At 47.7% G+C, this 25,246-nt stretch overlaps 1 protein-coding gene across 6 annotated transcripts in view; it reads right to left on the bottom strand.

The window, feature by feature from the left end:
- spns2 (SPNS lysolipid transporter 2, sphingosine-1-phosphate) overlaps window positions 1–25,086 on the bottom strand; it is a 70,486-nt gene extending 45,400 nt beyond the window's left edge. For 2 of the 6 annotated variants that reach the window (XR_009770154.1, XM_061701718.1), the window contains exons 1-2: window positions 16,690–17,309; window positions 3,779–3,844 (exon numbers count right to left, since the gene is read on the bottom strand). Coding sequence is in view for 4 of the 6 variants with exons in the window: in XM_061701718.1 (XP_061557702.1) it covers window positions 3,779–3,844; window positions 16,690–17,284 (661 nt within the window). In the remaining 2 variants the exon portion in view is untranslated. Of the gene's footprint in view, window positions 1–3,778; window positions 3,845–13,160; window positions 13,694–16,689; window positions 17,311–24,980 lie in introns of those variants that run through there. The other 4 variants (XM_061701720.1, XM_061701722.1, XM_061701719.1 and 1 more) reach the window with 4 other exon arrangements.
- Window positions 25,087–25,246: the final 160 nt, after the last annotated feature.

The raw sequence follows: 25,246 nt of genomic DNA, 5'->3' as shown, positions 1-25,246 counted from the left end.
GCTAATAAAAAACGAAATTAAAATGAAGCATTTAAACAAAAAAAAACAAAAGCAAACTAACAAACCTGCTCTATAAATGTGTTAAAAGTCCTTCTGCTGTACAGTACACTCGAATTTTATCATCAATATTACAATGAAATAACAATTAAAATACCCCCAAACCATAAATGTGCCTTTCTTTTGTTGTGTCTTTCAATGAAAGATGAATAAGCTGATAGCATGCTTGTAAATTGACTTTGCAATCCCAATTAGATGCTCAATCATCGGCAGTTGTTTTTGGTTTTGTCGACACAGAGCGAAAGGAAACAATGTCGCGATCACGGCCAGCAGCTGCCCTCCTGCGAGACTCGGCCTATAAAAATATTCCGAATATAGAGACACGCATGCGCGCAGGGTGATGCCGGCGAATCGTCGCGTCATCGCTCTATTCCCGTCCGTCTCCGCAGCCGAGGGCCACGCCGAACGCCGTCGCAACGCAATTATTTGGGCTTTGGGAATAAATACAAAAGACAAAATCCTGCCGCTGTGTATGAGCCGGCCGCAGGTGCATTATTATCCTTCTACGCTCCGTTTGCCTCCATCCCTGCGTCTCCCAAACCTTTTTGGAAGGTGCCGGTGGAGTGACGACAAGGCAAGAACAGCTGCCAAAGAGAGCGAGGGAGAGCAGTACCAAGGGCAAGATACAAAATAGAAGCAGCTGTGAGTGGTCAAAACAGCTGATCAAGCACCGACAGATTGTCTTCCCACTGTAGAGAAGAAAGATGCTCCTCGTCAACACCACACACCATAGCGAGTAACACCTGAGGTTATGTATGCAAAGACTTAGTCAAAGCTTTTTTTTTTTGGGGGGGGGGGGGGGGGGGGGGAGACTCCATCCATCCAATTATTTTCTATACCACTTGTCCTCATTTGGGGCAAGCGTTAAGTCTGATCCCGGTGTGGCGGGAGTAGTTCTTTTTGAAAAGAAACACGCTGCAAAAAGTCAATCTTAGCAAGAATGATCGTCTTATTTCTTAACGCGTTTCAAGTAAGACTCATCAAGTCACTTGTTTTTAGAAACATTTGCACTTTTTTTCACGCTCAACTTCACTCGACATACGTCAGTGGAAGTCAGGAAAACCCCCAATTATTCCACTGACAATTGTTTTTTCTACTTATTCCGAGTCCAAAATTGCTTGAAACAAGTGAAAAGGGTTTAAAAACAAGTTACATTTCAGGTGATTTAAGTGCTATCAGATTAGGAGTAAGACAAATATTCTTGGTAAGATGGAGTTTTTGCAGTGCACTTGCACACCATTGTTGCAGCTGTTAATTTGAAAGCGTATTCTGAATACTTTTTGTGTTTAATAAAACATTTCCATCAGTCCATTTTCCTTCCCCCAAAAAAAAAAAAGAAACTCTTGTCTAAATGGCCCCCAAACGTCTCGCTAAGTTTCCCGCCGCAGCACCTGTGGCTTCATTCCTTAGGCTCACATAGCAGCCCAATGACAGATCGACACCACGTTACGAGCCGAGCGCTGTCATGTCGGTCGGCGTGTGTGTGTGAAAGAGCGCGCATTTCTGGGTTTCACATTACAGGCAAGGTGGTGGGCAGCCGCCCGCAGAACGGGGGGCCCGGACGCCATGTGAGCCGCGGCTCCTCGTCAGGCCTCTTCTCAACCACCACGGCCACCCGACCCCCGATATCGCTCCCGTGCCACACCAGTCGGGGATAATTACATCGCCAGCTTACATTACGTCAGGCGATTAATTTCTTTCCGATTTGCCCGAGCAATACCGAAGCAATACCTCGGGTGTTGTGCTGACAACCATCCATTTAATATACTGCTTATCCTCCTTAGGGGCGCAAGTAAGCTGGAGCGAGAGGCAAGGGTACACAACCACCAAGCCTTCACGCTCATGGACAATGAAGAATCTTTAATGAACCTAAGAAGCACACGCTTGGGATATGTGGGAGGAAGTCAAGAGAAAACGCTCGCAAAGCACAGCTTGAAAGCCGGGCCAAGATTCCAAATAGAAACTGCACAACTGGAATCGGAAGCAGCATTTCGACATTGCCCTAGCAACAAGAATGTTTTGTTGACACCAGGGGTCCATAAGAGTAATGACGTACATTTGAATTCAATATTCAATCGGTGGATGCAGAGAACCCCGAGCTTTTTGTTGATGCAGACACGATGTGGTTTTAGTTGGTTTTGCACGCGGCAGCTGCCGATTTGCGTCGTTCGTTTCTCATCGTTGTTGGACTTTTTTCCATGGAGATTTTGCTGTACCCACTCAATAAAAAGGTTTCATTTTTCAATTCATCAATTCGTTTTTTTAGGCACGAAGGTAATAAATTCACAGCAATTCAAAGTGCTCTTTATTTCTTTTTCACGTAGTCAATGCTTTTTATGGGCCGCCGCTCAAAACACGGCCATGCGGCGTCCGATCGGCTTCATGCTGGCGGGTCCCATTTCGCAAATGAAAGCTGATAATGTTTTCTTTCTTTCTGCCACAGAATGTAAAAACAACAACAACAAAACGACTCAATTTGGACAATATGCTGTGAGGAGAAAGGGGATTTTTAAAAAAGGAGGAAAATGGCGACGCTAAAATGGAATTGGGTGAAAGTTGGATTTCGAGGTGATGAAATGGCCTTTTTTTTTTTTTTACTGGAAAAAATAAGACATGGCGGAAGTGTTTTGTTGTTGTTTTTTCCCCGGAGGGTATTTTTGTCTTTCTTTAAGACACCATTCAGGTCACCTCTAAGTTAGCCTTGGAACATCAAGCAAGAGAGGAAACACTGGGCGGTATTCTTTTACGAACGCGAGCTGGCCCGCTTGGCCTCAATGAAGCTTTGTGTACCAAACTGATGGTTTGGAAAGGACTCTGAGGCCACACTGAGACAAGACTGGCTCCTGTCCTCCCCAAAAAGAGGGCTTTGCAAGATATCTCCCCAAAAAGGTGGATTCATTAGGGTCAGGATTGGAGGAAACCCTGCCCTAAACCAAAGGTGCACACACGCTGGTTAGTATTCAGGAAGCAGCCTGCCTGTTTTGCTTTCTTGGCCCGCCACCGCCGCCGCCGCCGCCGCTCAAGTGAGGCAATGCTACTCCCAAAACACCCCATTGAAGCAACCAAATCTGAACTATTTACCTTGATGAAATGCACACAATTATCGATGCTGCGCTGCACATGCTTCAGCAACACGGAACCACATTGTTTCGTTTTCGACAGCATATTCTGAACCGGTGCTCCTTTTCTAATTAGCGCTCGAGGCAGTAAGATCACGGGTGTCAAACTCAAGGCCCGGGGGCCCCATCCGGCCCGCCGCAGGCTTTTATGTGGCCCGCAAAGGCAAAATCATGTGCGTCAACTTCCATGAGTCGTGGACCGACATTTTCAAATCGTCAGATATCATAAATGATCATGTTGAGATATCGTAAGCATTTTTGCGTTACCAAATATTAATCGTCGTTGAAAACCCCATCACCCTTGATTTCTGATTCCAAAACGAGGTCATACATTTCGCGTGTAAATATGATGAGGCGATTAAAGATTTTTATGGTTCCACAGTCATAACGGCCCTCTGAGGGAAACCGTAACTGCGATGTGGCCCGCCACAAAAATGAGTTCTGACACCCCTGCAGCGGAGGTTGCTGTTGCCACTGCAAAAGCCAAACACAGTACGTCTTTCATTGTGGTTGTTGTTGTTGTTGTTTTAGCCTTTCGTGGTGGGCACAGTGTGGGCAATGCATTTAGGCTCCTGCTGTTAAAAGGATTATAGGACACATACCTGTTTGCAACAAGGCCACGACGCTGTCCGACACCTCGTAATGCTTCTGGATGTCAAGCGCGACGCCTGCCAACGGCAAAAAAGGAACATTTCAATGCGCTTGCAAGACACTCTTCGTTCATTTGGAAAAGCCACTCAACAAATACATTTGGATTAGTACAGTATGATGGGTGGCCAGCACTAATCACCGAATGGATCAATGAGCAGAAATACCACTTCAGTAATGAAGTGCTTCCTTAATTGACACATTAGCAGTGGCCTGTTATGATTGGGCAATTTGCATTTGAATGTCACTTCACACAATGAGACGGGCACTGCAGACATCCGCGCGAGATCAAATATAGCCGACGGCTCCTGTAAAGCCCGAAGATCAACAGCAGCATCGTAAGAGCCGTGTTCAGCGTGAGAACCCGCGAGGTCTTTGAAAGGCATCTTAAGCCTGTTTCTGTAAGCGAAGCACACTTTTGCAGAAATGAAGAAATTCCCATAGTATGCATTGAACATCTCCTGACACGACGTGCCGTTCCCTAATCACACTCGTATCGAGGGCCCGACCGACGCGGATTGTTTAGGCCGATGTTTGGCAGGATCAAACTCTGATAACCAATTCATTAGATCATTAATTTGAAGGAAAGGAATCAAACAACTTTATTGGTCCCTTAATTCTTACATCAATAAAGATATGAATTACTGGCAGAATATTTTGACATTTTTTGTTACAATACTTACAATACAATACCTTGAGTATTTGTTTCACTTTACAACAGCGACAAAAATCGGTAAGAATCCGCATTTTCTTGACAGGTTTTTTGGGGTTTTTTTTTTTGTTTGAATGTCATCGTATTTGTCTTACGTTGCAGTAACGTGTTAGAGAAAAGAAATTGCAAAAATCGGTAGATAGATCGCCAACACTCCAATTTATATTTTAACGATTATATTTCCCATATAATCTCTGATGTTCCAGGCTAGTGGTTCATTCGCCTGACTTCTGCGTAGGCGGTGTGGACTCAATTGCCACTCGGTGATGTCGTGAATGTGAGCGGTCGTCTCGATATGGGCCCGATGACTCCTCATCGGCCACCAATCCGAGTTTTCTGAGTTTGCGTTTGGCCTGGGGCCAGGAGAAACAGCATAAGCGGAATAGAAAATGTAATGTGATTGTTTCCGGATAACGAGAGTCAAAAATGAATCATTAAAAAGATCTGCTTCTCTCGGACCCCACTGGCTTTCCAACCAAAAGTAAAAAAAAATCCAAAATCAAATCCAAAATCATTACAATTCAATCTTCGCAATGTTGTGGGGCTTGGTAGTACTCCTGCCTTCCGATGAAACGTGGCTGCGGATGATTGCACGAAAATGAAAACGGAGGCATGACTAAGATTTTTAAAAAGCTGGCAGCCTGTGATCTTTCCAACATGACCTCGTATAACCCGACCTCGAGACTCCTGCGCTGGAGTCTCTGCAATATATTACTTTTAGCAGCAGCGGGCAAATCGTCATCCACCGAGCGGGAGTTTAGGGTAACGACGACGACGACGATCACCACCGAGCGAGTCCGAAGGTTCCCTCACGACGGATGCTGTTGTCTTTGCTTCGTCAGCTGGGCAAAAGACATCCCGTTTCCAAGAATGCGTTATGCATGCATTACCTGCACGGGCAGGTGCACTGCGTGTAGCTTTGACTGCGGCAGAGTGACCTGAGTTAAACCCCCGCTCACATTTGCGCACCTCGTGGAGTCTCATACAATAACACTTGGAACGGTTGTTGTCTCTTTTCTCGTTTATCCAGTTTATCCTAAAGGTATCAAGCACGCCTTCGGGGTCGTGGTTGGCTGGAGCAGAACATAGCCTTTCCCAAACTGGAACCGTAGAAATGTAAAAAAATAAATAAATACATCTGAAATGAATTTAAGATTCACGGTCGTGTACAGCTTCTGATTGATTAATCAATCATTCATTTCCATGAAACAGCATCCGTGTGAGAAGTTCACACAACAGTGAAAGCATACAAAAAAAAACGTTATGCAGCAAGTTGACATTTCCCCAGAATAACCGTCTCCAGACGGGGAGAATCAGGGATAAGATCAGATTCCATATGTTAACATTCCTTTTATAAACCTTTGATCTATTAGTACGGACTGATGCCCAAAAGGACTTCAAGCAAGAAAAACGATACTCAACAGCATTCGCGCACATGATGATGACATCATGTTGTCGTTCATAAATGGAGAACGGGTCAGTGTGTCTGAAACAAGACAACCAGTCGCATGGGTGTTTATCAGTACCCTTCCAAATTCTTCCGTTCTCTTTTCAGTAATTAGGCCAGAAGAAGAAGTACATGAACTCGCGAACTCGCTAGGGCATACGAGCAGCCTCCTGCGTGGGGGGGATTCCTACGCCAGATGGTGGAGCGTCTTTCTTGGACGCAGTCTTACTTGTGTGTGTGCACCACACACAACACACACTTCGCATTAGCAGACAATAAATACAGGTTGAGCTGGTTAATTGGAAGAAAACAAGAGAAAAAGGGATGACTTACACAGAGTATTAATGTGCAGTATTAACGTCTATTGAAACCCGTTCAAAATGAGACACATTTAGCAATCCAGTGGCTAACCGTGCATCAATTTGAGTGTTTTTTTTTTTTTTTTACAGAGCTAATCTGCAACGGATTAGAGAGAGCAAGTAGCTCTGCGTTTCATCAGCAGCCCATCAGAACTATCATCTCTATCCATCTCTACTCTCCGCGAGGTCGCGTAAAGCCCTTCAAAACAAACAACTGTGCTTTTGCTTTTTCTTTCCCTTTGTTCAACTTGCTCTCTTAATTATTGGATCATTTTCTCGGACGGGTAGCTCTGACGATAGGGCGAAATACAACACCGGTCTCAAAAGGATGAATTCTAAAATGCGTCTGATGACGAGGTAATACAAAGGCGAACCCTCTCCCAAAGCTGGCAGCGCGGCCAGTTCAGTTGCCATGGCAATGGCTTGGTACTCCAAAAAGAAAAAGGTCAAGTAACCACAGAGGAATTGAACTCTCTCTTTTCAATACTTGCCTCCTTTCTGTGGAATCTTAGGCTGCCTGTGCATCAACTGCTTCCTGTTAGAAAGGTTGTTTGAATGTTTAAAAAAAAAAAAAAAAAAAAAGCATGTAAGAAATCGGGACTACTTTTTTGACTCCTTCACAAACAGTATCAAATCACCACAAATATAACCCGAGCGGTCAAATGTCATTAAAACAAAAGGGACTACTTTTGTCAGACCACCTGAGGGTTTGCAGTGCGTGTGAGCATGACGCACGGCGAGAGCCATTGCAGGAATGTGGATCCACCTGACTGAACACAGCTATATCAGCAACTTCCATCTTTAACACAGCAATGTACACGAACCAGACAGCTTCCATGACCAAGTCTTATGCAATACTTGGAGCCCTCCCTCCCTGAACAACAAGAAAACCAAATGTGACCATTCTAGTCATCACTAACAACTTGGCCCGTTCACGTTGGTATTGCGCCGCTGGTCCGTGCATCGCGCGTCTCTGCTCTAAACACATCGGTCATACAACAGTCGGTGCAATGCAATGGCTGACACTTCTTCCGCCCTCTCATCGGGTCTGTCTTTGTGACCCCGTTTCGAGCGAGCGGAAAACACACGCAAATTGGTCCACGGACCACGAATGCTGCATTTGCAGGGGGGCGAGCGGGTTAGGCTTTAACACGAATTATCTTTTTGAACGGTCACATTAACAAGGCAAAGCAATTCTTGGCAGAGAACAGCTTTTATATTAGAACCCTAGCAGAGGCTGGTGACTGTCCAGGTTCTATTTCTGTGACTTTCAGAGAAAGTAGGCTAAAAGGAATAGCAGAGGATAGCAGTCCAATTTCAGAGCAGTGAGCCGCAGAGAGAAATCGGTGACGGCCTTAAAACGTCAGTCAGGGTGACCGCTGAGGAAGGCATTCTTTTTTTCCTTGTTTCTGTCTATATAGTGTCGGGTGCGTGTATAAGTGAAAGGGAGCCAGTGGATGGAAGTCATTCATTCTGGCCAGGTTCCGGCGTGCGGCGGTAAACCGCCGTGCTGATGCGGCTCGATCTCCTTCCCCGCTTCCATTCTGGCAAAGGGAGGTGGGGGGGCGATCACGCCGTCAGTATAAATAGTCAGTGAGAGACCAAAGCAGGGAATATAATAACTGAGGAGAAAGTGCATGTTTGGGTTTGTTATGGGTTTGATCAGTTTTTAGATGCGAGCATGAGATAAGACGCGCCGAGGGACAAAACAAACGTGCGGAAAGGGGGCCGCGACGGAGAGCCCTTTCAGACCGAAGTGAAGAGAAGCCGACCGCAAATATGTCCGACTGTGGCCGGCGGGCTCCTGACCGACTGTTCTCCTCCCTGGCCGTGTGGCCGCAGTGGGTGAGGAAGCCAATTTCTTTTTTTTCTTTTTTTTCATTTCAATTCTTTCCCCCGTCACACAGAAAGGAAATGTACTACAGATGTCTGAGAAACAGCATAGAGCTGCCTGCGCGGTCGGGCTTGCGAGCATGTTGAGGTGGGTTCCCCCCACACAAAAATAACATGAGGTAGAAAGTCTTCATTGTTGACTGGAAGTTTAATATGCCCTCTTGTTTTACATTTTACAAGCGCCTCCCCCCTCCATTTCAAGCACTTCTCCGCTACACTACAGCTGTGGCAAAATACACATTGACTGTATATGTCACACAGAAATATGCTATTATGCTGAAAGGGGTTATCATTCTAGAATACCGAAGGCGGGATAAATGGAAAAGAAAATGCCGCGTTTTAAATACAGGCTCATTGGTATAACTGAACTACGAACTACAGTGGAAGTGGCATGCCGCTAAGGTTTTTACAATTCTGTGCTTTCATATTTTCCTCAAACGCGCCTCAGAAATCGCGCTACATGCCGCATGTCGTCCTAACGAGCGAGCAGTGGCTTATTTGCAGGTGACGGGGCCACGCCCACAAAACCAGGTGCTTTCAAGGAAACCGCAGATAAGATTTAGCTACAGAAGGTTTTGCCGTTAAATTAGACTCAATACGTATATTCAAAACAAACGCGATGACTGGCAATCTTCGTGAGGAATCTGACATCGTTTCAAAGCTCAAAGCTCGATGATGTCTGAGGCGGTCTTCGCTCTAATACTCGCCATCGGTGGGCAAAACGGGGGCAAAATCCCGTTAATGGCTTGAAGGTTTGCCAGCTTCACCACTTGGATTCGTATGCGCTGTTTTAACACAATTTTCTTTCGACTAATCAAAAGCTTCCATTCAGCTCTGGTGCCGCAGCGCATTAGGCCCAGCCAGCCCGTGCTAAATATTTGACGGCTGCAGCGAGAATACACGGACGGCGGCCAAGCGCCACCGGAGCAGACGGAACCTATCGCTCGTCAATAATACATTTCGGGGCTCGCCGACTCGTTCAGGAGCTCGCGCTTTCGATGAAATAGAAAGAGGGGCAGCGAAGCAGCGAGGCCAAAGTATTTTGAGGGGAGATGCGAGACGGACAAGCGAGGTTGGTCTGCCGAGACAAGGTCGGGGTTCTTCGAGCCTTCGGTATTCCGCGAAGACAGTCGTTTGAACTCTCCTCGCCAGGTGAGGCGCAATTTGAAACGGGGCCTTGCTAACCCAGCACTATGACAGCGTGTTGATACGTCCTTCAAAAAAAAACCCAAGATGATACAGTATGATAGAAGCTCTGTCTCTGTTCCACATCAGGTAACATTTAGGCATTCATTTTCTCTACTGTGTCATCATCAGGGTCACAGCCACCACGAACCCTCTTCAATTTGAGCAGATGAATCAGCTGTGGGTGGTACTGTGTAATTAGTATTGCGTTAATTATGTACAGCCAAGATAAGCTTTGTTCGATTTCCATGCTTAATGGTTTTCATGAGCACAAGACGGCTTTAATTATCCACGGATTAAGCTGTGTGCATCATTTTGCTGGGGAAATAATCTCCATCTGATGTTATCGCCAAAAAGATGTGGCATGGGCTTTTCTTCGGCCGTTATGATGTCCACAGGTTCTCTGGGTCTCGATGCCGTGTTGGCGCGTGACACGAAGGGGGAAATGGGAGTCGCTTTGGACATCGGACGATCTCAAAACCACAATATGGTTTTCGTTCAGGTGTTAATATTGCGACAAAACCGGCAGATTGAGGGGAACATTGCCTTTCAACAAGTCCATTGTTTTGGAAGATATGTTTTTTTTTGTTTTTTTTGTTTTTTTTGGCTGGTCTGGAAAAAGACAAAACATATCGTGTAGCATTTTGAAGAGACAACAGACCATCAAACACGAAACGCGGCTTTGGTTTTTGGACTCTGTACGCTGGGAATAATGTCACCGCGTCTGCAAAATCAGACCACCGCTTCCGCTCCAGGAGATCAAAAAGGATTCCCTATGGGCAGCCATAACAACCACATTTTGGCCATAAATAATAACATATCTGTCATGCCCCGTCTTGTGAAATTTAACGCGAAGTGTAGACATTTATTTTTATTCTCGAAATTCTGGGCTAGATATGAGAGTGGAACGTGTTATTACCGTGACCGTACTTTCGTTTGGCTTTTCATTGAAATCGCACATAAACCCATTTCGACTGACTGAGATGCTGTCAAGGGGACCCATGAAGACATTAAACTTATCTGCTCACTCTCACGGCACATCTACCTTTTCAGGACTAGCAACTCCAAACTCAATTACAGTCCAGTAGACGAAGAAGAAGAAGAAGAAGAAGAGTTAATTCAGCTCAGGCAGCGGGGTTCTTCTTTCACTGTCTCGTAAATTAAGATGTGGCACCGCATTACTCTCTCCACTATTTCATCACTCGCAAAAAAAACCCAAATATGAACTCAACATTGAAATCGGCCTTTCCTTTAAGCATCTGATATTAACAAAATAATGTGACCCATTTCTTTATCAAAATGTCTTCGCAATGAAGGTCAAAGTAAGCGAGATGCATCTACATCGTTCAAAATGTGGTCATACTTGTCAAGGCGTCACTTTTGGATTCATTAGAGCAGCCCGACATACATACTGCACAGGACACAGGCTCGGTCGGGCCTCGCACGCTTGTGGTTCACTCATTAAACACCGCAAAATGAACCTTGGAACTGCAATCCGAGCCACGTAACAGTTACTTCCCTACGTAGTACTGTTATGTGGCTCGGACCCTACGTGCAAGCATGTCATAAGTGCAATAACTGGAGTGTAAATCTTGCACAGTAGAAGGGAAAAAGAAATGCACACTGAGTGCATGGACTGTATTATGTGCAATTCGGACCAAGGATTACCAGAAAGATCTGAGCCCTGGACTGGGGTCCCCCAACCCCCAAGCGCCGTAATGAACACGCTGCTGCGGTCTTGGTCTCGTCTACCTCTGACATCGCGACACTTAGATCTCAACAAATCCAAAACGAGAGGCGCGCAAACACATACAAAGCTTCTGGTTGCTACGACGTAATCCCTCTGCTGGGCTGTTGACACGATCACATGTAAATGCAGGGAAGGAGGATCTTTTATTTCTGAAGCTGGGCCCTACAAATACAGTGGACACACGCTCGGTCGGGCTTTGGTTTTTGTTTTGTAAACAAAACGCTATACGCGAGATGGCGGCAGCACGTGAAGCAGCATAAATATACAGCACCGTGGCGACGGACTGGAGCTGGGCTGACACAAGCCGCTGGTCTAATACTGTGTTCGTTTTGAACAGAATTACAAATGAGCCCTTCCCCCAAATCCAAACATGCAAACCATAAAACAAATCAAATATACATAATGTATTATTTATAGATATGCACAATTGCTTTATGACACAAATTGACAATGAATTGTGCCTGTACCGTATTTTCACGACCATAAGGCGCACTTAAAAGTCTCACATGTTTTCCCGATAATGCGGCGTGCCTGGTGTGTGCGCCGAGTTGAGTCTTTGTGGTTTTGGCAACGCGAATGTAAAATCACACGTAGTCCCTATCTTGTGTTATTTATTTTATTCTAAACACTGGCGGTGGTGCTGGTGTACACCAGTGAACTGAAGCAATGGAATGCAAGGGAGTCCTTATTTTAAGCAGGGTTGAGCTATTACTCGACAGTGTGTCTTACGCAGCAAAGCGCCGAACGCATTGCCTCGCTCTCGGGTCGCTTCCTGTGATCTTTCTGTCTGCCGGAAGATAAATATCGCAATCTTCAGAGATAATGAAGCGGGAAGGGAAGGGACGTTGCACTTTTGACGTGGGAGAGAACGAAGGATTAGCCGTTTGGTTGGAAGCCGTTTGGTTGGAAGCCGGGCTAATCCGTCGACTTCGCTGCGATCCCCAAGCACACGCCGTCGGCGGAGGACGCAACGGCAGACAAACGCCGCCGCCGCCGCTCTGCTGTCATTTCCGCACGTCCTCCCGTGATGACAGGGGAGGTCGGCGATTATCGGGCTGCTGCTCGCCTTCATCGCTTGTCAAAGATCAACAGGCAGCTTGAGCCAGCTGTTGACTTGGCCAGCTACTGGACGCTCCAAAGATAAGAACCAGCTGAGAATTCCAGCGATAAGGCCTCGTTCGTTGAAACATCCCCCGAGAGGCCGTGAAGACGCCGCCACGTTCGAGCCACTTTGCGCATTTATTCGCCATCTTTGATATCCAGTCGAAGTACGCCAACACAATTCAATGCGCTTGTAGAACGAGTGTCGAGTGCACCGTTTTGCGGGTCCTCGGGGAAAAAAGGCCTCGTCATCTCGACTTTTGACATTAGGCTTCTGTTTAATCTTTGCCAGATCCTTGTTACTTATGTTGCCGTTGTATTTAGTTGTGGTGACACTTTTTTTTTTTTTTTTTTTCACCCACAACTCTCGCTGCTTTTCTGCATTTGCATCAGGGAAGCACGGTGGGAGTAAGAGGTTCCAACATCTGCTTCACAGCCGAGCGGTCTCGGCTTTGAATTTTTGGCCCGTGCCCTCCCGCGCCCTGCGAACGCCTGGCGGCCGATCCGGGGCGGCCGAGTCCCCGCCCTTCATCCGAACTCACCTGCGACCGTAATGGTAAACGTACAATATGAGAAATGCATGGCTGCGTGAAGGACTAACTCTGGGCCAGGTTTTCTATTTGGCCCAAGTCCCTAAAAAGCGACTTCCCATGATTCTATTACATGCAAGAGTTCATATCCGGGGGTAACACAGTGAAAGCCGATGCAAGGAAGTGTGTACACTTGCTGGTAAAAATGTGGGGTGGCCACATGAAAGAATCTGGTGGAAGGAGCGCTGTCCCCATTCCACTGGTTACTATTACAGACATCAGCTAAATTGGAGCCTTAAGAACACACAGACTGTTTTCTCACTGCGGAGCGCGCGAGGATATAGAAATGAGGAGATTACCGAGGAGTCTGTGGGAAATCACTCTGCAGAAGTCCAACATGCCATCGTCCGGGATCACGTGTTGACATTCATTCGTTCATCGTCCGTTCCGCTTTATCCTCACGCTGGGAGCCCATCCTGGCTGACTGCGGGCGAGAGGCGGGGTGGGGGTGTACACCCTCAACTGGTCGCCGGTGGCAGGAAACCGCCGTGTCCTCAGAACTGTGAGGCTGATGTGCTAACCGGTCGTGCACCGTGCCGCCTCCCATGTTGACATCTTGCGTTAAATCCTCACTTCCCTCCTTTTCCAGCCATTGTGGACCCGAAACGTCTGGGAGCACTTTCGCAGAAGACTGCAGTGACATCACGTAGCGGCGAGGAAATGCATGCCACGTTTTACCCCCCCGACCACGCTGACTGTAAAAGGGTGCGAATTGCGGACGCCGAAGGGAAAACGGACCGAGGTGGTGCAAGGAATACATGTCAGACTGGCTACATGGCGACATCTTTGCTACTGCGTGACAAAGAGCTTTGCCTTAAGAGGATTACCACCGCGCGCTCATCTATGTCTAAGATGCAAGAGGCCAAAAGTACGCAAGCACTTGTCCAAGAGGACGCATCTTTGTTTGGGGGGGGGGGGGGGCATTCCTGGAGCGACAGCTTGACATGCGATTATCTCGCAGGCCTCAATTGACCACTTTGCCGGCGACGAGTGGGGCGGCTCGAGGCTGCCTTACTGATCAAGCAAATTTCTTTTGAGTGCCGAGCGTCTGCCTCGCGTGGCCTCCGTACTCTCCGAAAAGCACTTGATCCGCTCTTTATGATAAGCTCTCGGGGCGCGTCTGCTGTGAGACCCATTTGAGGTTCGAAGGTTTCAAAGCCAACTCCGATTAAATGAAATCCCAATCTTTAAAGCAAATGGAACAAAGGCGGCAACGTGATCGGCGGCGGCGTGCAAAGGGGGAGGGCCGACGGCGAAGCCCGGGCGAACGGGTTCGGGTCGGCGGCCGTCGGGATTTAGTCAAGGGACGTTCCTCCGATTGCGCGGCCAGGGCGGCGACACGGGCACGCTTGCCTATTCGCTCCCTGTCAATATTTGTCAGATCAAATTGCAATTTAGCGTAGGCCCAAATTCCTTCCCCCTCCCTCGAGAAAACACCCTCGCATGTCGCAGCGCACGGGACACTGCAGCCTTGTCCTGCGGCGCGGTCTCGGTCGTGAAAAAGGGAGCTGGAATCAGAGCGGCCGTCGGCATTTCCTACCGCCTCCCGACAGCAAACCTCGAGTTGATCGTTGGCCGTTCAACCGCGACGGGTTTCATGCGTTACGTTTTCATCGCTTCTTCATTTGTCTTTCAGAAGGCATGTTTACGCATGAAAAACGTGAGCGCCTGAGTCGTGCATGCTAAAAGACGCCATTCTAATTCCGACCGGTGGCCTACTTGGGTCGGTCGGGCATTTGGCAAAAATCGACTTCAGGGAAAATGACTGATCAATGAAATGGTTATTCTTCGTAGGCATCCCGTTCCTGAACGTTCTGAACTCCTGCTTCCGTGGCGACGTTGCATCGAGCGGGGCCCAAAAAAGCCTCCAGGAGGACTTGGCGCCCCAGCAGACGTCTGCGTTGCATGCACGTGGCGACGCATGTCGACCGCGGAACAGCGTTTCCGCAGCTGACATCGCAGTTCGTTGCCGAGTCGAGTCCCAATCGACAATCGCATTGTTGTTGCGGGGCAGAATAGCTCCGGTGCCTGGAATGGTCACCCTCCGTCTCGCTGACAATGCTTTAGTGATCCAAGCGCGCACAACGCTCGCTACAGTCGCGGCTATTGCTACAAAGACCTTTTGACGTTCAGGGAGGAGGAGGAGGAGGAGGAGGAGGAGGAGGAGGAGGAGGAGTGGGCGCGGCACCATTTCAGTTTCATGCTGTGTGCGTTCGACATCTACTTTCTTCCTCTCTCATTCATCCCGGGAATGGTGGTCGGGGGTCGGGGGGGGGCGTTTATCCTGTGTGTTCGCACTCGTGCCTGCTGAATTGACATTAGGATCTACGATTTGGGATTAGGTACCTGCTCGTCAGGGTGAGGAAATGACTGCGGGAAGCAGGAGAGGAGGAACAGAAAAGGTGCTTTCACATCGCCGATCGATTCCCACTCAGGGTATCCGATGGCTGCCGACTCGCCGGGGGGGGGCTGTCATCTGCTTCTTTGCCCCGAAATCAGCTAGCTGCCGACCAAGCGCTGTAGAACACGCAGAAAATACACCAAGTGTACCGCTGCGTTGCTAAACCTCCGCCATCTCATGACGACTGCAAGAGCGATGGAGCAGGCGGATAAGCTCACGCTCAAGGTTTTCTTCCTGAGGGTCCCGTCCGTGCACATTCTCGCGCGTACCTCGTGCCCGACGGCCGTGCGGAGTTCAGGTGGCAGGGACGGAAGGGCAAGGCCGCAGCCAATGCGCTGCCCCCCCCAAATCATCAGTTTGGGACTTCGCATGTGTTTCACCTTCGAGACCTTTCGAGCCGTCCAGCAGGCCCGAGACGGCGAGACTGAAATCTCAGCGCGGTCGGGGCTCGAGTGGTCTGGACCGCAGTCCGTCATCGACACTCTCGAGCTTCTTCCGAGCTGAAGCCGTCGGGATGCTGAGCCGCAGGCACGTGACGTGGCCAGCCACTTAAAAGCACACGTTGTTCTGCGCGTGCAAGTCGGCCTTCCTTTTCAGTCGGAATAAGGAGCGACGACGATACATCTCAACGTAGCAAATGCGAGATTTGTTTTTAAACCGAGCATCCGCTGCAATTGCATTTCACCAAAGCAAAAAAGCGTCAACTGAAAACATGGATTTGACTCCTTTCATCCAGCGCAACCTACAATTCCACTTCCCTCCATTCTTTTGTGCTGCAGCAATATTTTTTTTTAACTCATTCACTGCCAAGGCTACGACGTCCGGTCCGGGAATGAATTACTTGTGAAAACGGTGGGCTTTTTGACTCCATTTTGCAAGTCGCCAAGGTTGAACATCATCGCAATTAACATTCGAAACGTTCCAATTCGTTTGCGTGCCCGGATGTCAGTTTCGGTTTCACAAGGCGCAAAAAGGTAAACAATGCGAGGCTTCGTCTCAGCATCTCACAGCAGCAGCGAGCCGCAGCGCAGGAACTCGTAGCTCATTTGTTCAGCCCCCCCTTCGGATCACATCTTGAACGTTTATCAACCGCCGTCGATGTCACACGCGCGGTTGCGGATCGATCTGCGGCATGATCCAGTCATCACTAACCCACTGTGGAGCATTTCCGCGAGAGATAACCCGAGATGAAATCAGCACGCGCGAGTCTCCGAGAGCGCAAATAAACACGGCAAGTGTGCGTCCGCTGCGCCGACGCGCTCCCATTGTTCCGCCCGTCCGGGCTGAGGTGAGATGATCGAGACCGAAGAAGCTGCCGGCCGATTCCGTGCAGCAAAATGATCATTAGAACCTTTCACGACCCCCCCCCGACCCCCCAAAAAATTTTTTGGTAAAAAATTACAAAATGCAAAAAAAATCCCTCTTACCGGCTACTGTGCATCTGTCCATGTAGTTGAGCACGTTCCCGAAACTGAGGATCCCGGCGGCGACGGCCGGCGAGCGGCATCGGAGCAGCGCGGCTCGAAATTTGTGCCCGGGTTTGCAGGCGCGCAGGTCCGGGTTGGATTTGAGCGCGGTGCTCACGCCGCCCGACAGCGTGCGCACTTCGTCCGAACGGCCGCAGCCCTCCACCTCGCATCCGTCGCCCTCCACGCACATTCTGGTGCAAAGTGACAGCAGGGCACAAGAAAACAACACCCGAGTGTGAGCGCTCGCTGTGGATTTAGTCGCTGTGGCGGTGGAGCGCAGGATGAGCTCCTCTCGGCACCATATTTTTCCACCAGTGCGGAGTGACCGAGGGCCGCTGCGCTCCTGGGTTGTCGTCCACCCCCCACCCCCCCCCTTGTCAAGCAGGCGAGCGCAAGGGGTGCGGCCAGGAACTGTAAACCCCGCCCCTGCGCGGCCGGCAGCCAATGAGGGACGCGCACCTGATTGCGCCGCAAACCCGGGTGGTGCGGGGGGGGGGGGTTTGGTTAAGATAACCGTGCAAGGTGAAACCGGCGTGCAATGATTCATGTTCATACAATAAGAATAAAAAAAAAAATTAAAAAAAAAGGGATGACAGGTCCTCTGGACACAGTTCCTCTTTCTGGTTGTTTTTTTTAAATATATATATTATTATTATTTACTGTGCACTCCTCTCAAAAAAGCTTTTGGGTGAAATTTCAGCTTTGCAGCTTTGACCTTCTTTCAACTGTTCAATGATGAAGTTGCTGTTCTCAACGGGGGGGGGGTAGAACAAAAAGGCTTTTCAAACTAAATAAATGTTTATCGTGATCCCGCAATAGGGGAAAACCACATATTTGTTTTGATTATCCATCCGTCCATTTCCTGAGCCGCTTCTCCTCACTAGGGTCGCGGGCGTGCCGGAGCCTATCCCAGCTGTCATCGGGCAGGAGGCGGGGTACGCCCTGAACCGGTTGCCAGCCAATCGCAGGGCACCTAGAAACTAACAACCATTCGCACTCACAGTCGTGCCTACGGGCAATTTAGAGTCTCCAATTCATGCACTGTTTTGGGGATGTGGGAGGAAACCGGAGTGCCCGGAGAAAACCCACACGGGCACGGGGAGAACATGCAAACTCCGCACAGGCGGGGCCGGGGATTGAACCCGGGTCCTCAGAACTGCGAGGCTGACGCTCTAACCGGTCGGCCGCCGTGCCGCCTTGTTTGGATTATTTATACATAATATAAAGCTACATGTACCATTCCGACACTCTTCTCGGTCTTCCCCCCACTCCCATTAAACTCGACCGCACTCTTAGAAACACCTTCTATACTCTTAAACATACAATATTACACAGAAGCACTGTACACTATGGACATTCTATTCCTTGTAATATGTGTTTTCATCAATCTTTCCTCTTTTTTTTCTATTACATTGTTAATGTTTTAGGCTAGGAAGCGATTATTTTACCACAAAAAAAAAGAATTCGGCAAAAGGCTCAAAATCCCGCAATATGATGAATTATATGCGCAAAAAATGTGTATGAAAAAAAAAAATCTGTCATGCACTGGATCCGCGATATGTGAACAACCATACAGCGAGGGGACACTGTACACTGCGTTGGTTTGGCCTGTGGCCGGCTAGATCTCGTTGTATTGCACCCCGAACAGCACCGCCGCTTTCCTTGAACGTGGGCACCTCGAGCTGCGATGTTGAAAGTCGTGCTCACAACGGTTGGTGGCTTTCTCTGAGGGCAAGAAATAAATGAAGTTGGCGTTAAGGTTGGTCAAACTAGTTGTAAGGGTCACAGTGCAACCTCTGAGGCCACAAAGTTTTAAAAAAAAAAAAAAACCACAAAAAAAAACAACATTTGGCATGGAATGGATCTGTACAAAATGCTACATAAAATATCATCATAATAATATCATGTCAACAAAGCGGACCAATGAAAAACCTGTTGGCGTCACCGGGTACTAAAAGAAAGACCGTGCTGTGGAGACCATCGTAATCCGGAGACTGTTGCCCTCATTCCCGCAATTTGCTATCATCATATCGTTTTGAAAGGACCATATTTTGATTGGTTCAAAGTGACCCTGATGGCTCTCTCTTTTTTAAAGTTTTTTTTCGACAAAAACTGGGAAGTAAATGGCGATTTCGTCACGGTATTCACATTTTTGGAATTCCTCGATTTTTGTGGGTTTTACGAGCTGGACGCCCAAAGAACGAGTAAATACTTGAAATCTATATAATCTATGGAAGTTCAACGTTTTCAATGGAATTATGGAAATAAAAATTATTTTAATAAAAATAAACGATGTTCCCATTTTTTTTTTTTTTTTTTTTTTTTGCAAAGGCTCCGTATGCACTCCGTAAGCGGAAACTAGACTGTTGCCGACAACATCTGTTGTTCCATATACCGGATCATAAAGAATTGTATGATGTCCGGTGAGGCCATGATTTTCGAAATATCGTTCGACAAGGCAGAATTGCGCATCTGAAGTGCAGGCAGATATGTTCGAAAAAAGACGGGAACTGCATCTTGGCGTCCAAGGAGCCTTTGGGCGTTTGCCCGGTTCTGCTCTGCAGGCGTTTGGCGTCGCAAGGTTCCTCGGAAATTGATCGAGCTCTGAACGCATTTGTTTTTTTTTTTGCGCAGCTAACGGTAAAGCGATCAATCTGCGTTTTCCCTTCATACAGAATAGGCGGGTGGACCGGGACCTATCTCGGGCAGTTTTTCTGCTCTGTGGCCCGGAGCCGCAGAGTCACCGCTGACTCTGTGAAGCCTTCCTTCCTGTCGCTGCTCAGGGCCGAGGCTCCGGCGCAGGATGGGAGATAACGTAACTAATCGTCGGGCCGAGCGGCTGCGGGGCGATAAGGCCGAGTCTTGCTGCATCTTAAATAAAAATGCATGTTTCCAAAACGCACTGACACGTGGCTTTCTGCTGATGGTTTCCTTTCCTTTCTGCCTTTCGTTTGCAGAGTGATGTGTCATTTGACTATATATATATATATTTCTTTCTTTGAGGGGGGGGGGGGAGGAAAAAAAATGATTGAGAACAGGATTCATTTTAGGCAATTGGCATCCGAAGAAGATTTTCTATGAAAAGTAACATTGTCATTAGTAAGCGATGCAAGTTGGGCCACTTGAAATTCATCTTATATATTTTGTGTTACACTTAGCAGTGAAGAAAAAAAGTGAAAACAAGTTGGAAGAATAGTACATCATCTGCTATACGGAATAAACTAAGACAATGAATTAAACTAAGACTATTTTTTTTCCCCACACTGATGATTCAATCGTCACACCCCAAACTCAAAAGAGGATTTACAGAATCATGTCAAGTCGAACCGGTTTCCTCAACGGTCAGGTGCTGAAGCATCCGACTGGACAGGCGAGTGAGCACGAAAAGGTTTACAACCTGTACAATTGCAACACTGCCGCACCTTAAGCACATGGTACATGTGCTATAAAAAACGCACACTAAAATGGCCTGGCCATTCACCTAGTTCTTTTTTGATGTAGTCCAACATATATCCAGTATATATATATATGTATATATATAAAACTAGCCTGAAAAAAAAAGACGGTAGGTTGCCGTTTCCATAATATTTTGTTGCGTCGCCTTTTGAGGACATCGGTGCAATCCAAATGATCCGTGTTACTCTCCGTGAGAACTTTACACGTGCGGACATGTCGAGTATTTGGCCCGCTCTTCTTCGTGAGCTCGGCGCCCTCCACAGATGTTCAAAAGGATTTCCATCTCTTCAGAATACAGTTGTTTTCAGCCGTTCCCTGGTGGGGGGGTTAGCTTTGCGTCTGGGGTCATTGTCCTGATGGAGGACGACATGACTTGTGGCTGAAACTGAGCTTTCGGAATACACAGACTTCATTCCACCCTGCAGGGAGTTACGATACCTCGAGAAAGGAGGAGGAGGAAGGAAAAAAAAAAAAGCAGCCCTAGAAAGCAGAACTGAGCCTGCTCCATGTTTCAAAATGTCTCTCCCTTCTTCCATTAATCCCCAAAATGTTTGCTGCGGTTGAGATCAGGTCTCTCGAGCTCTTCCAGACAAAACTCATCCAAGCAGGCCTTGTTTTGTGAAAACTGGAACAGAAAGGGCCTTCCCCTTTACTGAGAAATTACTTAAGGGCCAGACATTATAATTAAGGGTCAGAAGGACCCGATTTATTGATCATTTGATTAAGAGCTGCATGGTGTGCACGTGAAGCGCTGAAGAGCTGCGTCGACTAAGTACTGAAGAGTGCAAAGTACAAAATACATTAACGCCGCACTCTCTGCCGTATTGCGTCTGCGAGCGTCCGATTCCGAGCTCTCCTCTTAATGCATTTTGTTTTTAGAGCCAGCGCCGTCAGGCTCGAGGTGCGCGGGCTGTGCCATTTGGACCTTTTCTCATCCGATGTGCCCTGCCGACCCCCCTGCGGTGTCTGCGGAGGAGCGAAGCAGCCAAGTTGATCTATCCTGATGTCTCCTGATCTCGTGCTGTTTTTACTCCAATAAAGCGGCAGCGAGGAGCCAGCGGCAACTCAAATTTCGGGTGCGAGGGCGGAGGCAGCCAACTTTATTGCCCATTCGAATTATTGACTCGACAGCTCTATCTATGTCGGCCTCCTTAGTCCCCGGGTCATCGCTCTCCAGTTGATATGTCTTCTCGGATAAAAAAAAAACGTTTTCCCATCTCCTCGCCGAAGTGAGAAAAATGCGGACATTTAGCAATTTAAGGGCGCTACACAACAGAATTGAACATGCGCCGAGGCCAGATCTGTGTGGCGGCGCAGCTCTTATTTATAGTCTTCATGGCTCTTGGTAATGACCACATTGCCTCTGGTTCCGTCTGTGAATCAGCTCCCTCCAGTCCAGTGGCCAGCGGGCCTCTGGAAGAGGAATGCTAAATACATAGGAGCAGACGGCATGCGCCATTGTAGCGCAAACCGCAGTTGGCAGTCAAGTTGCAGCCCACACTGTGACTGCGAGTCATTTGGGTGACACTTGGATGATCTCGAGGTATTTGATAAACATTGGGTCAAAAAAAAGGGAAATGTGAGAATGCTGAGTCTTGCTGTCACAGAACAAGGGAAAAAAAGGGAATAAGACATTGATCTTTTATGACGTCGTCTCTCTGTTCTGTCCAACTGCCATTTGCAATAAAATACCCATCACTCGACAAAGGGAGGGTATCAAACCCCCCATGTCACAGAAATACTGGACAAAATAAGCGAGTAGTTGCACGTTATCGTCAAGTCAAAAACAATGTTGACCCCTTGTGATCTTTTATCTATCGCCTTTGTTGTACAAAAGGCACTTTCAAAGCTTTAAAGCGAGAGTACAGCGTATGATTCCACGGGTCACAATTGTGACCGGAGAAGCCGCCGGCAGCGATTGTGGCATTGTGACGTTGATGGCATTTGTAGATGCGGCGACAAACTGTGCGAACTGACAACGGTTTTCTGAAGTGCGGCAATATCCTTGACACAATGGGTGTCGCTTTCGAAGGTCTCGGGCATTCGATGTTGCTTTTTCTGCCTTGCCGCTTTGCGTGCGGAGATTTCTCCAGATTCTCTGAATGTTTTGATATTATAGATCGTAAATGCTTTGCCGTTGTACGTTGAGAAATGCTGTCCTCGGACTGCTGGATTATTTGCTGACGCCAATTGTTCGCAAAGTGTCGAACCTCGCCCCATCCTTGCGGGGACGCTCCTTTTTTAACCTGTTCCCCTGCGGAATGTGCCTAACAGGTATTTTTCTGAGCATTCCTCAACTTTCTCAGTCTTTTGTCCCCCCCCGTCGGAGCTTTTTGGGAACAATTGCAACAACAACAACGAAGAATAATAACACTACTACTGTGGCCGACTGGCGACCCTTCTGACGATAAGCGGCTCAGTAAATAGATGGATGGCTAATAATAATAAAGTTCATCAGTTCTGAATCTTTGTAGTGTATTCTATTGTATATAGGTTGAAAAGGATTTGCAAATCATTGTAAATAAAATGCTGCACGAATAAAGCTGTGCAGTTCTGAGCGGATGACTAGTTAGCACGTCCGGCTCACAGTTCTGAGGACGGGGTTCGATCCCCGCCTGTGTGGAGTTTGCACGTTCCCCCCGTGCCTACGTGCGTGGCTTTTCTCCAGGCACTCCGGTTTCCTCCCACATCCCGAAGACATGCGTGGTAGTTTAATTGAAGACTAAATTGCCCGTAGGTGTGAATGTGAGTGCGAATGATTGTCTATATGTGCCCTGCGATTGGCCAGTTCGATCGACCAGTTCCGGGTGTTCCCCAGCTGACTCCTCTCGCCCGGAGTCAGCTGGGGTCGGCTCCAGCACGCCCGCGACCCGCGTTGAGGAGAAGCGGTACGGAAGATCGGAATCCGAATCAGAATCCTCTTTATTTGCCAAGTATGTCCAAAAAACACACAAGGAATTTGTCTCCGGTCGTTGGAGCCGCTCGAGTACGTCAATTGACAGAGAACACTTTGGAGACATGAAGACATTGACCAAAAAAAACAGTCACTGAGCAATAAAGGGTTGCTAGTTATCAGGTAATGCCGGTACTTTTTTTTGGCGGGGGGGCAATTGTGCAAAAAGATGCAGCGTCCTCTCGATGAATGAATGAATGAAAGACTGTTTTGAGAATAGGCGCATTTTTTAGGGACAAAAAAATATATCATTACAAGATCAAAGTTGGGAAATTAACGAGGGAGGGGGGGGGGGGGGGGGAAACGAATGAGAAAATAAATATATCATAATTCAAATGAACTAATTGGAGAGAGATTGATCAAATGAACTGTCTTGACATGGATGATGATGAATGTGATGTAATGGTCCCCAACAGTGTGAGAGGCCACACCGTGGGTGTCGCCGGCCTCTTCTTGCTAAATGTCATGTCACTGGCACCGGTGTCCGGGTGATAAGCAAAGACTGCAACTTCATATCCACAAATGTTTGCCTTGTCTTATCGTGGTCATCCACTCCATTCAAAGACAGGCAAGGGAAAACATGGGACACGGAATAGATCATTTATTGTCTTGTGTTACTGTGGATGAACAGGCCACTTGATGGGACAGCATTCCAAGCTGTTTTCATGTCGAAAATGCCCCCCCCCCCCCCCCCCCCCCCCCCCGTCCTTGAGTAAACACCGACCATATCCGTTCTCCCTCATTGATCGACCCGGACAATTTATTAGCCATTGTGACAGTTTCCTGCGCTGCCACGGTCGACGGGGGGGGAAACTGAGAGGTATGCAGATAAAGTGCTCAGAAACATGGTGCACAATGCCCATTGTGTTTTAATTGCAGGTCAGATTGTTACCTCTCCGATGTTTTCCACATACCTTTTCGTGTGCGTGTGTACTTGCTTGTTTTTGCACATACGTTGTCTGTCCAGTCTGTTTCCTCAGCACAGTACTGAATAATCACGTCATGTCTCAGAAATTGCAAGTTCAAGGCTAAACTGTTAGCAAAAGGGAAAACAGCATATTCCATGACTAAGCAATTATACTTTGAACAATTACTTGGCACCTACACGAGTAAAAACTGCTGTTTTGAATTTTTGACTCAACACCTCACGAGCCACGTCAGCGGTACGCCTCACACTATGTTCGTCATTGTTGCAGTTTTCCTTGGTGTAGAACTGGACGACATCATACGAAACGTGGTTTCTGGCATTTTCTCCACTCGTGCGGATAAAGGAGATTAAAATCAGAAACAGGTATCGTATTTTCACGCCCATAAGGCGCACTTTACAAGTCTTACATTTTCTTCAAAACGGACGGGGGCGCCTTATGCTGCGGCGCGTCTTATGTGTGCACCGAGTTCCGACATCTATAAATGTTGTTGTGTGATGAGCGCTCCGCTTGAATTGTTTTTTATATCGATTATTTTTTTTCCCCCCCAGCATTTTCTGCCAACACGCTGCTTACGCAGAGGAAAAGCGGACGTGGCTGAGGTCAGGGGAAGTGTGCGTGAAGTAGGACGCTAAAGCCACGCCCCCAGTAAAACCATTGCTTTAGCGTGCACGCATGCCACCGTACTGTTTGCATACGCCTGCGCCCAATAACGCGGTGGTGCGCCTTATGTACGTGTTAAATACAGAAATAGCCGCCGTAGCCGAGGCTGCGCCTTTTAATGCGGTGCGCCCTACGGTCGTGAAAATACGGTACTCGGTACGATTGTGTGCAGTCGGACAACACTGCAAACGACAAGCATACAAAAAAATGTAAGAATCCATTCATCCATATAAAAATGAAAAGAAAATTACCTTGCTCAGCTTGCCAAATTCGAGACTTGAGCTTTGTTCCTTTTTCTGGTGGAGCTTTGCTTCGGTTTGTCTTGACAGTCGGGACTGAAACGTCTCCGTTGTTTTCGTGCAGCTCAACTTTGAATGAGTTTCCTCCCAGGACTTTGATCTTTAAGTCTATGTGATGTCACCTCTTCAAAAATAAAGTGACTTTGGTGTATTAGAGTAAATTCGCTTGATGCGAAACATACAAGCGCCTCCGAGAATGGACGGATTGATATTCCCTT

The sequence above is a fragment of the Phycodurus eques genome, chromosome 17 (assembly GCF_024500275.1).
Source record: "Phycodurus eques isolate BA_2022a chromosome 17, UOR_Pequ_1.1, whole genome shotgun sequence".
Lineage (NCBI taxonomy): Eukaryota > Metazoa > Chordata > Actinopteri > Syngnathiformes > Syngnathidae > Phycodurus > Phycodurus eques.
The sequence above is the reverse complement of the archived record's forward strand: the minus strand, read 5'-3'. Positions and strand labels throughout refer to the sequence as shown.